This window comes from Macrotis lagotis, chromosome 3, assembly GCF_037893015.1.
Source record: "Macrotis lagotis isolate mMagLag1 chromosome 3, bilby.v1.9.chrom.fasta, whole genome shotgun sequence".
Taxonomy (NCBI): Eukaryota; Metazoa; Chordata; class Mammalia; order Peramelemorphia; family Peramelidae; genus Macrotis; species Macrotis lagotis.
Window position 1 is genome coordinate 251,089,416 of NC_133660.1, and position 19,328 is coordinate 251,108,743.

At 35.8% G+C, this 19,328-nt stretch overlaps 1 protein-coding gene across 3 annotated transcripts in view; it reads left to right on the top strand.

Annotated features, from left to right (window-relative positions):
* Positions 1–19,328, top strand: part of LOC141518407 (gamma-butyrobetaine dioxygenase-like) — a 117,278-nt gene that overhangs the window by 73,156 nt on the left and 24,794 nt on the right. For all 3 annotated transcript variants that reach the window (XM_074230399.1, XM_074230401.1, XM_074230400.1), the window contains exon 5: positions 4,388–4,586. In XM_074230399.1, coding sequence (XP_074086500.1) covers positions 4,388–4,586 — 199 coding nt within the window. The remainder of the gene's footprint in view (positions 1–4,387; positions 4,587–19,328) is intronic.

Consider the following 19,328-nt stretch of genomic DNA (forward strand, 5'->3'; position numbering starts at 1 on the left):
GGGAAGAAAAATCAAGAAAAGACAGTTACGCAAGTAGAGATTCAAAATTTGGCTTGTGACAAGGTGTGTAAGGGTAGACTAGAGATTTAATTGTCATCTCCCTGCTTAAAAAAATTTAAACAGATCCCTGTTGCATCTAGAATAAATCTTCTATCTGACATTTAAAGCCCCTTGGAATTTTTTCCAAGTCATTTCCAATTATTCTTCACACACTACACATAATAAGTGAGTCTGTTTTTATTGTTCTTCAAATTCAATATTCTATCTCCCAGGTTTACTTCTTTGCACAGGCTGACCCCACTCACCCCTAAATATAAAATGTTCTCCTTCACTTCTACCTCTTAGAAATTTTTGTCTCATCTTTAACACAAGGCTTTTCATATTCTCCCTCTCTATCATTTGTCTCTTCATCTTTTTTCCCAGTAAATCATTTCCTTCTTTCCTATGTTCTTTTTTTTGGGGGGCGGGGTATTTGTTTTTTGTTTGTTTTTGCAAGGCAGTGGAATTAAGAGACTCACCCAAGGTGACACAACTAGGTAATTATTAAGTGTCTGAAGCTGGATTTGAACTCAGGTCTTCCTAACTCCAGGGCCTGTCCTCTATCCATGTAACCATTCTTTCTACTCAAACTCTCACCCTAAGATTCTTATCCTAGAATTCTCCATATCTCCTCATAAATATTTCATACAAGAGACATCCAAAGTCCCAGCGGAATTCCTCTTCTTTTTTAATAAACCTGAGCAAAACATAGGCACTAATGATTTGCCCTATGGTAGGATTGGGGGGGGGGAGAAAAAAGAGGATTGTATTTTTTAAAAAAATAGGGAAGGGAATGAAGAGAAACTAGCCATTGTTCATTCTATTTCTGGTTAGTCCATCAGTTACTTAAAAGATGTCATTAGAAATAATTCAATAGGGGCAGCTAGGTGGTACAGTGGATAGAGCACAGACCCTGGAGTCATAAGGACCTGAGTTCAAATCCAGCCTCACACATTTAATAATTACCTAGCTGTGTGGCCTTGGGCAAGCCATTTAACCCCATTGCCTTGCAAAAAAAAAAAAAACCTTTAAAAACCCATCTAAAAATAGCTTTAAAAAAAGAAATAATTCAATAGGAAAAGAAAAAGATTTGAAGTCAGCAGACCTGAGTTCAAATCCTGACTTTGGACAATGCTATTAACTTCTCCTGCCTGAGTTTTTTTTTTTCAAACTGAAAAATGAGGGAATAGGATTAGATGAATGTTAAGATTTGTCCAAGCTCTAAATCCTGTGCTCTAAAAAAGAATCAGATTCTTTCCCCAACCCTGCCTTTTTTTTGGTGGTGTAGTAAAGCGTATGAACACCTTTTCAGAATATTGTTTTTAAATGCACAAAATAAAATGCAAAGAATCACAAAGGAAACCAATTGATATTAAAATACAATTATTTTTACATTCATGAACCTTATGTTAAGAAACCCAATGATATAATTTATTGCCAACTACTTCCACAGATATAAAAATGAAAGAGTTGGATTTAATGATCTGACTGTATTCATTCATTCTTTTAGTAATTCCTGGTTTCTTCTATAATAAAATAGGGTACCAGTTACAGATTCTTTATAGTATCTTCAGTTCTGATATCCTATAATCTATTGTTTATTGAATACCTAATTTCCCCTGGAAAGCTGCATTGCCTTTCAATAGAATTGAATCAGAGAATATCAAAAATTCAAAGGGCCTTAGTAGTCATTTGTTCAGCTCCTAACTCAAATGAATCCTACCCATATCAGCTTCATCAGGTAACCACTCACCTCTGGTGGTAATTAAAAAGGGAGAGATAAGAGGGAAAGGACAAATCTGAGGCTATAGAGCTGAGTGCAGAAGAGGATGGCAGTAGCATCACTAGAAAAAGGGGAAGTTAAACAAGAAACAGAAAGGGGAAGAAATAATGGGTTCCATTTGAAGAATGTTGAATCTGATCACTGGACATGGTCAGTCAGTAATTGTGATACATGCTTGATGTTCAAAAAGACAATATTGGCAGTGAATGTATATCTATAAATATATATATATATATATACAACATGTAGATATATAGATATATATATATGGATATGGATATGTGGGCACGTATGACTATAAGTTACATAGACTGAAATTATCATTGATCCCATGCCATACGATGTCATGGAGAGAGAATATATAATGAGGAAAGAAAGGAGCCAAAGACAGAGTCTGCCTGAGGGGTTACAAAGGAGACTAAGGAATTTTCACATAAGTAGACAGGAGAACCCAGAACATAATAGAATAACAGAAACCAAAGGAGGAGAAATAAACCAAGGGGGAAAAGTCATCATACTTCAACTCTCTCCAAAACTTTGCCGACATGGAATTGAGTGTCAGAATAGAGATGTATGGAGTCTGACTGGCTCAACTATCATGCAGTAAAGGAAGTCATAGTTGTCTGAGTTAATGTAGCTCCTAAAGGAGTCCTTATCCATCAATCAACAAGTCCCTATTAAGTGCTTAGCATGTAGACTGTATCAATGCTAGGGACTCGAAGGAAAAAAAATGGAAGAGTCCTGTTCTCAAGAAATTTTCATTCTATTAGGGGATACAGAAAAGAAGAGAGCTATTTGCAACCACTGTCTAGTTTAGACTCTGAAAATACTTAGGATGTGGTATAAGATATTATATCTAATATCCTAAAAACTAGAGTATTTCATGTATATGAAGCCTATTCACCCTTTGATCACTGACATGAGCACAATACATATTATATATACAGATAGATTCACACACACACACACACACACACACACACTTCCACAAGCAGGGGTATGACTTTGAATATTTAATGATCAACTCAGAGAGTGAGATATATATATATATATATATATATATATATATACAACAAAAAAAAAGCACTTTTAAATTTTATCTGCATTATAAATACTCTGTCCAATCAACAAAATCAAGTTCTGGTTTGTAGCACTTGCTGATTTCCAAAGTTGAAAATTCTCACCCTAAAAATTTAACAATCAGCTCTCCAATTGACTTGATTCAGCTTGTCTCCAACACCCCCCTCCCCCCCCATCTATAGGTTTCCTTATACAGCATAGTAATAGAAAGGATTCTGACCTTCTGCTATTTTATGCAGACTCCTTTCAAAGAGGGAATAGTTATATTCCCTTCCTCAGGAAACCTAGGAAAGGTGAAGATCTCTAATAGAACAATACTGACCACTTTTCATTCCTAAATGGTGAATCTATTCCCTTAATTTGAGATAGCTATCAAGTTTAAAATAAAGATTTCTATGACACAGGTGCATTACAAGATCATAATACTTAGTCTCTCACTTAAAGTGGGTTTTATGGAGTGATGGAATGATGTCCTTCTTGAATACAGTTGTTAATATCTGAATTGTTTCCCTTGGCGAAGTCTTATTTCCTTTCTGTTCTGCCTTCTTTTTGTAATTCAGTTTGTAATTCCGAGTCTTTTTTTAAAATGGTTTTGCTTTCATCTTTCTGCATTGAATCATTCTACTGAATAATTTATACATTCAGCATTGTTCATTTAGAAGGAGCAGCTAGCATCCATGGCTTCCAATACATATCCTTTTATCTTTTGTGATGCTGCCAGCAAAGAGCCCACTACATTGCTTTAATGCCCAAGATGAAATCTTAATTGTCCCAGGACCAAGTTCCCATTCTGCCCTCACTCTGGGCAGCTTCCACTGAGTGGAGCTCCAAGGAAGCCCTTTCTCAGAGGAGAGAGACTGGAGAAAGATCTGTCCCTCTTATGAAAAGCATGTGTTCTCCTTTTCCTTTCTCAAACCCATTTTTCAAATGGCACCCCCATTGATGTTAACATGGCCTTTGTAAGAAAATAGTTAGATGGTAAATAAAATAGAAATACACAGAAATATTTCTGAGCAGAAGCCAGGTACACAAGGAACATGGAAGCTAATATTGAGTAAAGTTAATAAAAACTTTCATAATGGACATCACCCATAAACGTTTTTTAATTCATCTCTACATTGAGAAAGGCCAATAACCAAGAGCTAAATTCTTCCTCAAAAGTCCCCTTATAATCAATTTTTATCTCCAATCATAATTTTTTCATTCTACTTTGTAATTGCTTGGACTTATGCTATCTCCTCTCCTTAGTGAAAAGAGCAGAGGGTCGAAAGGTAAGAGATTTTTAGTTGGGAGTCTGTAGGAAAGCCACATTGTTCATCTGGACCTCAGTTTCCCATTGGTGAAATAGGGATACTAATAATTGGTTACCCACTTCCTAGAGTTGCTATTTCTTTGGCCTATCAAGGATAGCCTTTCTATTATTAACCTGAATGAAGAGTAATGTCAAAATTATGATATTTTACCCCATCTTTTATTGCTCCTCAGAATGTCAATACTGGGGTTCAAATCTCCAGCTTCCCACTCTGGATTTTGAAGATGTTTTAACAAGTGATGAACATGCCTATAACTGGCTGTCCACTCTTAAGAAGATCGGCATCGTGCGGCTCACGGGAGCAGCTGCGCAACGGGGAGAAGTGGCCAAACTTGGCAAGAGAATTGGCTTCCTGTATCTTACATTTTATGGGTGAGTTATCCAAGGTTCCAGTTCAGCCAACACATATAGCATTTGCTCTACTCTGCATTAGAGCCTCTACTTCACTGGGATTGCTTCAGCTGTCAATACTCAGGCAGAAATTTCCACAACCTAGAGGAGGCTTTGCAGTGACTGGAGAAAGGTTTAAAATTAGCTTAAAAGCCACAAGATGACAGCAGTAATTGGTAACTCAGTCTTGAGTGTAGAAAAAGATCAATTTTTCCTAGTACTGCTTCAAAATACTCATATTTCACCAGCATTGATATTCTCTCTCCACAAAGTTGTAATATAACAAAGCTTAATCTTGGGGAAGTAAAACCATTTAAAAATAAAGAAGAAGGAAAGGCTGAAATTTGTACAGCACTTTGAGGTTTGAAAAGGGCTTTAAGTCCTACATCTCACATGATCCTCTGACAACTCCAAGAGGCAGATACTATTAGACTTCCCATTTTACAGAGGAGAAAACTAAAACTCAGAGAGGTTAAGTTACTTGCCAGGGACAGTCCTCCTTGCTGAGTCTCAAATTCCTCATCCTTAGAAGGAGAGGGTTGAACCTTGATGACTTCCAAAGTCCCTTTGTCTTTAAATCTATGATCCAAAGCATTAAAAGTGGGTTTGAATCCAGCTCTTTGCAAATAAAAAGATCATAAATCTAGAGATAAAACCATTTAATCCAATCTAGTCATTTGACAGATGAGGACATGAAGTCCAAGAGATGAAATGACATACCTCTGGCCATATAGATACTATCAAAGTCAAGGATTACATCTCAGGTACCCTGATTCCATAATTCATTGCCTTTTCCAAATTCCATCATTCCATTCACTTGAGTATACCATCACTGCCTAACAAGAATAAGATTGAGTTTGGTTTTTTGTTTTTTGGGGTTTTTTTTGGTTTGTGCAAGGCATTGGGATTAAGTGGCTTGCCCAAGGCCACGCAGCTAGGTAATTATTAAGTGTCTGAGACCGGATTTGAAGCCAGGTACTCCTGACTCCAAGGCCAGTGCTCTATCCACTACACAACCTAACCACCCCCTAAGTGAGTTTTAAGTGAAGGAAAAAAAATATTTGTGCACCACACCAAAAAGCCAAAAAATATAATGTATTTTTTTTTGAGTCAAAAGATTGACTCAAAAGAGTACAAAAGGTTTTTCAATAAAGAAGGATGACATCTCAGAGAAAGAGCTGATGGAGTCTAAATGCAATTGGAAACATGCTTTTTTAAATTCTATGTTATTCTAGGGTTTTTTTTAATTTTGGTCTATGTATTCTTTTACAATATGAGTTATATGGAAATATGTTTTGCATGACTATACATTTATGGTCTATATCAAATTGCTTGTCTTCTCAATGAGGGGGAGGAAAAGGAGGGAGAGAATTGGGAATTCAATTTTTTTAAAAAGTTGAAAATTATTTTACATGTAATTGAGGAGAACAAAATATGAAATAAAAAGTTAAAAGAAAAAGGATGACAAAGAGCAATTGAGCATTCTAATCTGCACATTAAACTTTCCATGAAATTGATGCCTTTGAGTCTAGGATCATATTTCTTTCAGTTATTTCATATTATTTAAGTTTTATACCTCACTCTCTTTCCAAAAGGGCTTGAGGCAGTTTAATGGTTCAAACAGTCCTAAAATAAAATGAGATATTTAAGTTCATGACAATTCAATTCAATAAATCTTTATTAAGGGTTTTTTTCTTTAACTTAATAATATTCCATTACATTTACATAACATAATTTGTTTTGCCATTCCCCAATAGCTTGGCATCCCCCTTAGTTTCCAGACTGGATTACCACAAAAAGTTGCAAACTTGTGTGTGTGTGTGTGTGTATGAATGTGAATATATAAATGTCCTTATATACACATAGCTGGACACACATAAATATGGATCCTTTTCTTTGATCTTTTAAAAATACTGGTCTACTAATGATCTCACTAGATCAAAGGTAAAGGTTATGCAAAGTTCAGTGACTTTTTAGTCAGCTGTGCTTTTAAAAAATTATTTTAAGGTGTTACTGTACAAATATTAGATCAAAACAGCAGTAACTCAGAGATCAAAGCACTTGTCATTTGTTTTTAGATTTTTCAAGGCAATGGGGTTAAGTGGCTTGCCCAAGGCCACACAGCTAGGTAATTATTCAGTGTCTGAGGTCAGATTTGAACCCAGGTACTCCTGACTCCAAGACTGGTGCTCTATTCACTGCCACCTAGCCACCCCCACTTGTCATTTTTTTAAAGTTTTTTTTGCAAGGCAATGGGGTTAAGTGACTTACCCAGTGTCACGCAGCTAGGCAATTATTAAGTGAGGCCGGCTTTGAACTCAGTCTTCCTGACTCCAGGGCTGGTGCTCTGTCCACTGCACCACCTAGCTGCCCCCACTTGTCTTTTTTTTTAAGGTGGAGGGGTTTTTTTATGGTTTTGCGAGGCAAATGGGGTTAAGTGGCCAAAGCCACACAGCTAGGTAATTATTAAGTGTCTGGGACCGAATTTGAACCCAGGTCTTCCTGACTCCAAGGCCGGTGCTCTATCCACTGCGCCACCTAGCCGCCCCCATCCACTTGTTATTTTTAATGGCTGTATTTTCTCAAGCAATGTCATAAAATTATCAGCTCAATATCTAGATAACTAGATGAGACTGACATTAAATCATTCTCCCAGTAAGGGAGAAATTAGAGCAGAGAGAAACCCATGTTTTTAAATCAGCCAATGAACATTTATTTGCAGGCATTTGCAAGTCACTTCATTTATGTGTATAAATAGTAGTGTCATAGACTGAGAGACAGAATCTAGTACAATTCCCTGATTTTCCAAATGAAGAAACTGAGACCCAGAGAAATTAAAATACAGAGTACCCTGGCAGTGCTCGCACTCTTCTTTTCTTTGAAAGTGGTGTTTTTCTTGGGGCAGCTAGGTGATGCAGTGGATAAAATACTGGCCCTGGAGCCTGAGTTCAAATCCAGCCTCAGATTCTTACTAGCTGTACAAGCCAGGGCAAGTCATTTAACCCTGCCCCCCAAAAAAGTATGTTTCTTGAGGCAGCTAGGTGACACAATTGTCTTCCCCCTCTCCTCCCCCCAAAATGTTGTAGTTTAGAGGAAAGAATATCATAGATCCTGGGTTCAGATCTCAACTCTACCATATATAATCCATATGAGTTTGCTCTAGTCATTTGTTTCCTTTTTTTTTTTTCAGTTTCATTTTGTGAAAACAGATTAACCAAGGTGACCTCAATGTTTCCTTCTAGTTAAAAAAAACTAGGTTCTGCAATTCCAGGGAATATAGCTGATGAAAAAATAAGTTGAATAAATAGTATAATAATAATAAAAGTAATAATAATAATAATAATGGTGGTGCTGATGATAAAAATTACAACAGATCCCTAGAGTCATTTAGAACTGGAATGGGGAAGGGAAGGAAGGGAGAGAGAGGGAAAAGGAGAAATCATTTTCTCTCTTTTTGTAGAATTAGATTAAAACAAGACCTGAGATTTCAGAAAGTAGTTTTAAAAGGAGACATGACTTAACCAGAAGTGGAATGTTCTTAAGACATGATGCTTCTTTATACCCAACCATCTTCAATGAATATTCCAAAATTTTGAATGATGCATCCCAGAGTAAATTCCAAAGGAACCACATCCTCTGGCAGTTAAAAATTTCCTACCCTATAATCAGTCATCTAGTGGAAAAAAAAATCACTGGACCAGGAATTAAAAGGACTCCTGAGTTCCAGCCCTTCAGCTTGGCCTGTCCCTTTGTTGCCAAGATATTTAGAATCCACCATTTCACCTGTGGGTCTCATTTTCTCATCTGTAAAAATGAGACAACTGGACTTGATGATTTCCAAGGTCCCTTTTTTCCAGCTCTTAAATTCTTATGTCTCAATCTTTTCCCAGACCTCTTTCTCACAAAACAAAACTATCCTTCATGGATATTATATTTCATTTTAAACTGAATTCTTGATGAACTTTGTTTTGCCATTACAGATAGTTCCCAATACCCAAACCACTTTTCAAAATATCTTCTCCAAGAAAATATTTTGATTTTTTATTAACAGAAAAGATAGATGTGTCCTTGAACTTTGGCCATATAATATTAAGGAGGACCATGTAACTGGTCAGTGTTTGTTCCCTCTCTGTGCTAACTTTTAATGGATAGCTTTTAGTGATTATATCTGATGGTTTGGGGGATCTATTTTCTTTACTCTATATCACCTCATCTTGATATCTCGTGTTTCTTTTATTTTTTCATATTTGTCATTCCTTGTGGTCCACCAGTATTCCCTCACATTCACATGCCATCATTTGTTCAGCCACTCCCCAGTTATTGAACATAGATTTTACTCTGCGAGCAATGAAATGGTATGTCAGCCAATCAAATATGATTTTTCCCCCATCCAGTTTGATAGGTCTGAGGTAATGCCTCAAGGTTATTTTATTTTATTTTATTTTATTTTATTTTATTTTATTTTATTTTATTTTATTTTATTTTATTTTATTTTATTTTATTTTTGCAAGGCAAATGGGGTTAAGTGGCTTGCCCAAGGCCACACAGCTAGGTAATTATTAAGTGTCTGAGGTCAGATTTGAACCCAGGTACTCCTGACTCCAGGGCCAATGTTCTATCCACTGCACCACCTAGTCCTCCCCTTCAAGGTTATTTTAAAGCACCTCTCTCTGGCTTTTAGAGATTTGAAATATTTTAGAGTAATTAATGATAGTTAATATTTAGGGTCATATTTATTTAGGATCATCATAAGTTCTGGAAGAGACTTCATAGACTATCTAGTCTAACCCTTTTATTTTGCAGATAAGGAAACTGAAACAGTTAAGAAACTTCATCATTTGAAAAATGCTTGCTTGACATCATATCATGCTCTTTAGGAAGGACATGATGATCTTTATTGATTAAAATTTTTACATCAAATATTCTAGGCCAATTACAAAGTCACTGTAATGAAAAATACTGATATGCCTTAACTGTACCATGGAAGGAACAATATATTACTGTAGCTAAACCTCAGATTAAAAATATGCAGAAAGTTTTGTATAAATTAAGTGCAGCAAGAAACAAATCCAAACCTGGGCAATAAATTCATTAATAAGAACACTGGAGACAGCCAATAAGTGTATGGAATTCAACCCCATCAACAGTTGTTACAAACAAAGAGCAAACCGGTTATTTCTTAACAAGACTCTTCATCTCAACAAAATATGCCAGCACTAAAAAGGAAAATTCCTTAATTTGACTATGCCCACAGATCACAAAGAAATGGGATTTCTTCTTCCAAACATACTCTGTGCTACTATGTGCTTCTTTTTAGATGTTTCCTTCTTAAGGACATGGCAAGATGGATAATGGACAACCTTATTGCAAGAGAGAATGACTATTTCTTAGTTTCATTGTAGCTGGTGGAAAGGGTAAAGTAATGGGCCTGAAGTCAAGAAAATCTGAAGTAAAATTCTGCCTCAGAAATTTGCTAGCTATATGACTCTGAGAAAATAATTTAACTCATTTTTCTGTAAAATAAGGTTAAAGATAGACCCTATCTCCCAGAGTTGCTGTGAATGAAATGTTGATACAAATTACTTAGTACAGTGTCTGATGCATATGTAAATGGTAAATGTTGCTATTATTATTCACTTTCAGGACCCCCCTTTTTTTAGTAATTTTAATTCAGTTGCCAAAGGGAAAGATGAAGAAAACTGAGTTCAAAGACCATACACTGAAATTAATAAATCTAATTCTGTCATGTTATAGATGAAGAAGCTCATCAAAGAATAAAACCTGCCTCTATTCACCTCTCAGAATATTCCCAAACCTTCAAACCCTACTCTTACTACATCTGACCTTCCCTATCTTCACCATCAGTGAACTAATTCAACTCTACTCTGTCCTCTTCGCAAGTCCTTTGCCCTCTTATGCTATTAAAAATCTTGCCCCACCACCAAACCTCAGCCTTGTATTATTCCATTTACCCATTGCCTCAACTCCTTACTTACAAACAGCAAACCATGCTGGCTGGATCCACTACAGATTTATGTTACATAATCTCACCTGAGCCCTCATTGTGGCAAAACAATCCATTTTCATTCCTCTAATCAAGTCACCACCCCTCTTCACCAGAGCAGATTTTCCATCCTTCCTCAAACTTCTTAGGTTCTCCCTTTCCTGACTCTTTGCATGGAAAAATCTTATCTTCCATGGGGAAAAAAAGTCATTTGCCAAGAGCTCCTTCTTCTCTACCAATACTCAGATGCCTCCTGCCATCATCTCTCATCCCTTACCAATGTTATAAGAGGAAGTGACACTTTTTTCCTCCAGGGAGAAGATGGGGACCCACAAGTAGCAACAGAGAATGACTAATGTGTACATTAAATACAGACACTATCATTCATTTAAGAGATAAGCCTTTATTTATCATTATATCTCCCTCCTCACCCATAATTTTTAATATCTCTAGTAAAGTCCATTTCAAGCTCCACTTCTTTACAGAAGACTTCTCCTAATCACCCCAGCTATTAATACCTTCCCATACATGCACTAAAATTACTTTGCATTTATTGTGAGTGTGTATATTAATTATGAATGTATAGCCATGTTGCTTTCTCAAATAAAGTAAGATTCTCAAGGGCAGAAACTTTTAAGTTTTGTCTTCTATCCTTGGAGCTTAGCACAAAGATGAACACATAGTGAGCCCTTAACAAATGATTGTTGATTCATCAATTAATTGACAAAGTAGGTCACCACCTATCCAGTCTAACTATGGTCGGGAGTAGCTCTTCCTCTCTCAAAACCAGAAACAACTTTTAGAACAAGTTAGCAACAAGCAACCAGGGCATATGTGTCCTCAATGTCCTTTGTCCAATGGAATGCTTCTTACATTATCACCACATCTCATAGATATGAGCATGGGGCTCCCAGACTAAGACATCAGTACCTTTTCCCACAGAGACAGAAGAGATTCCATCCCCATATTCATATCCCTTTCTTTCAAAATCAAGTTTCTTTGGGCAACTCACAAAATCTCCTCCTTTGTCTGAAAAAGCTTTAAACCAAAAGAGGAGGAAAAATAATTTCAAGTTTGACTAGTAAGTTGTCTTCTTCCAGATGAGGGAGCAAAAGTTAAGATGTATTTCTCTTCTAAAATGTTTACTCTGCAGCTGAATACATGCTACCTTGGCAAATGAAGAATTGCTCAGATTAGCAAGTACATTAAGTAGATGATAACAAAAATGTGTTTAAATGAATTATTGATTTGTACTACTAGAGAAAAGGGTGGATGAAGGAAGAATTCATACAGGCTGAGTCATTGAATTTGGGCTCAGTCCAATACGATTCAATTCAACGTGGTTCCTATTTACCTTTCCAAAATTGTTTCAAGAGTGCAGTCAAGTCCAACTGGCCTGCTAGCTATCTGCAGTACATAAAGTTCCATCTCTTTCTCTGCTTGGCACTTATCATTAATGGAGTGCATTTCCTCCTCACATCTACCTCTTAGCACCACTAATCAGTGGAAAGCCTAGCTCAGGTGCCATCTCCAAATCAACGTCTTTCTTGATATACCCGACTCCACTTTTTAGTACTAGATGTCCCTAGAAATTAATTCGTATAATCTTGTATTTATTGAGCTCTAGAAAGATGATATTTTCCATGTATGATGCACGCTGCTACATGGAAGAAACTTTTTGTCTCTCAAACCCCAGTTCATAACACTATGCTGTTTATATAGTAGATGTTAATTAAATGTTTGGAGAACTGAAAAGGAAACAATATAAGGAGCTTACGTGAATGACACTGTACTATGACAGAAAATGAAAAACAGTACATCTATTTGTTTAGGGCATGGAACATTCTGTGCAAGGTGTCAGTCCTAGGAATATGTTATTAAAACAACTAAGAAAAATCAGGTGACAGCTAGGTGGCACAATAGATAGAGAACAGGCTCTGGGGTCAGAAGGACCTGAATTCAAACACAGCCTCAGATACTTGACACTTACTAGCTGTGTGACCCTAGGTAAGTCACTGAACACTCAATTGCCTCAAAAAAATTAAAAGTTACAGCAGAAAAATAATTTATAAAGAATCTTTATTGTTTACAATTGTAGTAGACAGCTTTATTAACTCAACCCATTCTTGTTGAGTACCACTGTCTTATGAATAGAAAAATGACAACTGCTCATATTTATTAGAAATATAACCTTGGACAAGTCGTTTGACCTCTGCCTCAGTTTCCTTTACTGTAAAATGAATATAATAATTAATAATTATTTAAAATAATTAAGATAATAATTATTATTATGAAGATAATCATAAACCTATTTCACAGAGTTGTTGGTGAGGATCAGATGAGAAAATATTTGTAAAAGCATATAGCACCTTGTGCTGAATAAGGTATCTAGTATTTAAATGCTTATTTTCTTCCCTCCTCCCCTTCTTTAGTGCTTTAAGGTTGGCACTTTATATATTATTTCTTTGCTCTGCACAGTAACCCCTAGAGGTAGGTGTTATTATTATGCCCATTCTTCTTATGAGTAAACTGTCCAAGGCTCCATAGCTAGTGAATATCTGAAACGGGATCTGAATCTAGGTTTATTAGCTTCCAAGTCCAAGACCCTATCAGTCAGAGAATTTACTATTAGGACCACTTAAGTATATGTAGTCCATCAAACAGAAAAGTCATAAAAGGAAGGAAAACTGGATTTGAGCATGATCCTACCACTAGCTCTTTGCTGAGAAACAACTCATCTCAAACCTTGCCATGTAATTTTTCCTATCCCTATGACCAAAAGAGTACTCAACTAACTCATGAGCTCTAGGAATTCATGCCTATCTCAGTCAGACACTATGAGATTCTTGCATGGAAGCTATCAGAAAAATTCTAAGATATAACTGCCCTAATCTGGTCATCAGTATGGGTTTCTTCTCCATAAGCCCCATCCACTGATAAAGGGAAAAGCAAAGGTACCCTTAAAATGTTCCTGGTGACAACTTTGCCAAAGAAAACATGCCAGTCCGGTGAAGAATTGGCAGTATTTTGCAACAGCCTCTGTGGGCAGACCATGGAGGAAGGTAGATCCATGTAGGCTTCCCAACACTCCCCATATTCCTGCAAGCATTTCTAAGAGCCTCCTCTAAGCCAGTCCCGTGGTGTTTCACACATTTGTTAATGTTATAGATCTGGGTTGTTTGTCTGAGCAAATATGATTATTTCTTGGCATCTGGTCCACTGGAAGCATACAAATGATTTCAAGTGTTACCACTGTGTGTTGGTTTTAGCCAAATAGTCAAAGAATGGCTACTGGTTTGTAGCACATTACACTCCTTGTTAAATAGAAAATACTACTGACTTTGAAAGAGCCACCAACTTGGAAATCCAGAGAACAGATTATCGGGATTAAGCAATAAGAGCTAACACTCATGGATCACTTTAATGTCTACAAAACCTGCAAGTCTGAAACTGATCCTACTAAGATTATTATCTCTATTTTACAGATAAAGAAAATAAAATGTGGAGAGACTACAAGGTCTGTAGTCATGTGAGTTCTTAGGATTAGAACTCACATCTTCTTGATTCCATGATGAATATTCTATCCATTACACCATCTAGGTGTAATAATACTTAGATAATAAGAAAAAAATTTGCTCATTTTCTTATGATTCCTGGCCAAAATTATAGAAAACCATATAGCCTGCCCTCAATAACAATTACTTCTGGTATATAAATCAGTTTGATCTGCAAGAAAAACAGAAAAGAGCTCTTAAAGTTTAGAAACTTGTTGGAAAAGTCCCTTTTCAAATCTATGTTGGGGTATTTTAAAAGCCTAAATAGTATAGTAAACTGAGGTATAAATAGTAAAATATTGCAGTAAAGTAAAAACCTGTTGAAAAAAATCCCTTTTCAAATCTATGTTGGGGTATTTTAAAAGCCTAAATAGTATAGTAAATTGAGGTATAAATAGTAAAATATTTCAGTAAAGTAAAAACCTGTTGAAAAAAATCCCTTTTCAAATCTATGTTGGGGTATTTAAAAGCCTAAATAGTATAGTAAATAATACAGTAAAATATTGTAGTAAAGTAAAAACCTTGTTGAAAAAGTCCCTCTTCAAATCTATGTTGAGGCATTTGAAAGTCTTTATTTGATAAATTTGTTATTATAGTAAATTGGGGGGAATATCTTTAAAAATGTATACCCCAAGGAAGGGTAGTTTCTTCCCCCCCCCCCCAAGTCAAATCAAGTTTAGTTCTTTCTGGCTGTTGTGAGCCCCAGTTCAGATTATCAGCCAATAGCACATCCCTTGGGGTCCCTTTGCAGCATTAGGTTTCTCTGTAATTAATATGGATGCCAACAAAACCATTCGAGCATGAGGTCACCTCATAAATGAAAGGAAAAATAATTTGTGAGTCTCATGCTCTTCCAGAAATCATTTATGGAAATTCATGAGAGACCCTGGTAAAAAACAGTCCTTCTGCACCACAATTCTCTGGACTTCATTGCCTTTCCTTCTTAGATTCAGTTCACTGGCTTCCACCCCAAATCTATTGCAGTCAAATGGCATAGGCCTTGTTTTTGACATGGTTTTCCCTTTACTCCTGGATAATGGATTCATCTTCTGCCAGGTGACTGATGGGTTCTAAGCTAAGTGCCCTCTCTAGGAAATGACATTGTACTTTTCTCGAACACTCAAAGAAAGTATAAAGAACAAATGTGAACAGCTATGAACATTTATAGAAATAAATATTATTGGATACCAAAAACCTTGTTTATTAGGCTCCTGTTTTCAATTTAAAAATAAAACTCCAGGAGTCATTCCTTATTCTAATCAGCTAAAAAATGCACATTAGACTTTAAAAATAACTCAACAAATGTCATTACCCTGGCCCAATTGGAAAAAATCTCTTCCTCAATTAATTTGACAGTATTTGTTACTCCCCCAATGCCTGTAATGCATTTACTTTAGCCTAGTTGAAGATATATACTAGTTTTCTCTATAACTGCAAAAACTATCTTATTTAATACCTTTGCTCCTAAGCACCCATGTACCTAGCAAAATGAAATGCCCACAGTAGGTGATCTAATTATCATTAGATAAACAAAGCAATGAACTCATACTGAATTCTTATGAATAATTTCATTTTTGAAATCTTAAAACACTTAGAAATGCTTGAAGGAATATGGGAAGTGTTAGGAAATCTATATGGATCTACCTTCTTCCATGGCCTGCCTACAGAGGATGTTTCAAATACCGCCAATTCTTCACTGGATTGGCATGTTTTCTTTGACAAAGATCTCACCAGGAACATTTTAAGAGCGTCTTTGCTTTTCCTTTATCAGTGGATGGGGCTTATGGAAAAGACATCCGGGCTTAAATTTAAATCTTTTTAAATCTCCTTATTTTGTTTTGATGTTAACAAGTTGATTTATTGCTATTTCAATGAAAATTCCTTAAATGCAATGGCTAGACTAGTTTGTTTTTTGTCTAGTTGGTGTTTAAAAAATGCTTCACTAATTTTGTATAATGAAAAGTCATAGGATGATAAAAAAAAATAGTCAAGGATGGCAGAATTCAAAAGGACCTCAGTAGACATCTAGTTCAGTACAAATAAGGAATCTGAGCTTGCAGGAATTTGAGAAACCTGTGCCTGAGCACAGCAATAATGAGCATCAGAAGAGAGATTTGAACCCGGAGTCCCCAAGGACACCAAATTCATCATTCTGATTGAACTGAATTTCTAGTGTTAAAATGATTCTTTAGTTTTTGAAGGTTTGCTAGAGATCTATGGTTTCACCAGTAAAGATAACTCTACCAATGAAATTCATTTCAACCCCATCTCTGCAGTCTCTCATATCAGACAGATGCTTAGATTACTCAAAAGGGTTTTTTTTTCCCATATTGAGAATGCCACAGGGACAGCTAGATGATGCAATGGATATAGCACCGACCCTGGACTCAGGAGTACCTAAATTCAAATTCAGCCTCAGAACTTAATAATAAACTGACTGTGTGACCTTGGGCAAGTCACTTAGCCCCATTGTCTTCAAATGAATGAATGAATAAACAAATAAATAAATAAAAAGGAGAATGCCAGAAAACTTTTTTTTTAATTTAAGGAAGGAATGTCAGATAAAAATTAAAGGTTTTGTTCATAATTTGTTATAAGCTTCAAGATATCCATGCACCCCAAAAAATGTTATAGAAATGCATTTTCATTAAAGTTTTCATAAATCCTTGTGAGAACTAGAAAAATGATTTTTAAAATATAACTGCTGAAGTCACTCTATAAATAATTATTAGCATCAAGTCATTTTGGCAAATATTTAGTGCCTTGAAAGAAGTTTTATGTGGTTATTCAGTCATTTTTCAGTTGTGTCCAATTCTCTGTGATCCCATTTCAGTTTTCTTGGCAGTGATACTGGAGTAGTTGAGAGCAGGTGTGTGCTGGTAAATGTTTAACAACCAGCTCTTTAAAAAAAAGTATGCCTTATACATTTATAAGTTTAATCTTCAATTAGCATTTCCTTCATCATTTTCTTAAGATTAAACAATGAACAAAGCAATAAATCAAATCCTGATTTGTAGTTAATTCATTTCTGAGTGAAAATGATCAAGTCTTTGAGCCATCTCCATTTCTACTTAAGAGGTGAATACACAACTGGTAGAGCTCTAGTTGGTGCATCAAAAGATGTAAATCTGGACCTAGATCTTTCTGTTATTCGTTGTGAGGCCATGGGCAAGTTACAAACTCTCCAAGCCTTACTTTTCTCTTTTTTTTTTTAAGATTTTTTTCAAGGCAATGGGTTTAAGTGGCTTGCCCAAGGCCACACAGCTAGGTAATTATTAAGTGTCTGAGGTCGGATTTGAACCCAGGTACTCCTGACTCCAAGACCGGTGCTCTACTCACTGCACCACCTAGCCGCCCCAAGCCTTACTTTTCTCATGTAAAATAAGGGAATGGAATGCTTCCCATAGAGTCAACTCAGTTCAATTAAAGAAACATTTTTTTAAGTGTCACAGAGTACCTAATGCTGGCTACAAAAGCAGAATAAACTATCCTTTCTCTCAAATACCTTGCAGTCTCTGGGGGTGATGATGAGGTAGGGAACCTGTAAATAGAGAAGTAGACACAAAATATATAGAATATATAGAATATAGAATATAAATATATAGAATATATAGAAATATATTAGAAATGTATAGAATATACAGAATATAGAATATAAATACAAAATAGAATATACATATATAGAATATAAATACAAAATAGAATACACATATATAGAATATAAATACAAAATAGAATACACATATATAGAATATAAATACAAAATAGAATATACATATGTAGAATATAAATACAAAATAGAATATACATATATAGAATATAAATACAAACATATAAATAAACATAAAATAATTTGGGTTTTATGGTAAGGGAGCTCTAACAAATGGGGAGGACCACAGGTGGCAGTCAAGATCAGCCTTAAAGGATCTCAGATAACAGAACACCCAGGCTGAGGATCAACCTATATAAGGATGAAAAGGGTTGGAATGCTGTGGAAAGGAAAATAGCCAATGAGTCTTTTATTATATTGACCCTCTAACTTTATCGTCTTTTCCCAGATTTTTTCTGAAATACTTATATAAATACATATATGCATGTATACCTGTGTGCATATCTGTACATATGTGGTACACACGTTTCTGTGTGTATACATATAGAGAGAGGTAAAGACATTTGAATATATGTGTTCTTTCAAAGTCAAGGTTGATTAGTACACAAATTAATTTCATTTATTCCTGCAAATTTCTTGAAGATTTAAAATTTGCAAGAATAATGGGTATAGAAAACAAGTGTCCATCACCCTGGAATGGTTCAGTCCCACCTTGGAGAAAGAAGACATCACAAGATCCTGTACTATAAAATACATTGTGACCAGAACTGATTAGTCCCATATTCAGTTCTGTATTGGTTCTTTCAGTCTGGTTCATCCTATGCCATGTCTCAGTTAATGTAGGACAGGGAGGAATATTTACTCATCACCTGCCAGTTAGCAAGAAAGAACACTGTCAAAGCCTAGGTCACAGGACAGATTTGAACCCTAGGAGATCCGGTTAACTTCAAAAAGGAAAAAAAATTCTCCTTTTTGGAAACATATGGCTCCCTGAACTCTAGCCAGATGTCTCTCAAATGATTCCCCTTGATCCAGGAAGGGAACCAGGTAAAAAAGTGGATAGAAATGAATCAAGGCAAAATCATCACTATTTGGGGGAAGGAGAGTGAAAATCAATTTAAAACACATGTCCCATGGACAAGTCAGTAGTATTGTCTTTATGGAGTAGAGATGCCACATTCTACATCTTGGTGAAATATGCCTCTTTTTTCCTGCTCCTTTTTAAATTTCCTAAATCTTGATTGTGCAAAGATTATCTATGTGGACAAAAGGGTAGATTTTACTTCTTTATTAGGTATAGAGTGCATCCAAATACATGAATGCCAATAAGAACATATAATAGTTGGCTCCAGTAGCTACAATCAAATGGATTGTTTGATTCAGACTTGAAATGTTTTGCAATAAGCTATAAATACTTCTGCTCCTTTCACTGTCAGCTTTTCAAATCATGACCCTATGCTGCCTGTTGCCTCTCAAAGCTTTGCTAGCTATTCCATCTTAAATTTAAATGAGAGAAACAGAGAAATAAAGAAATTCATTCCTAGTGACCAGGGCAG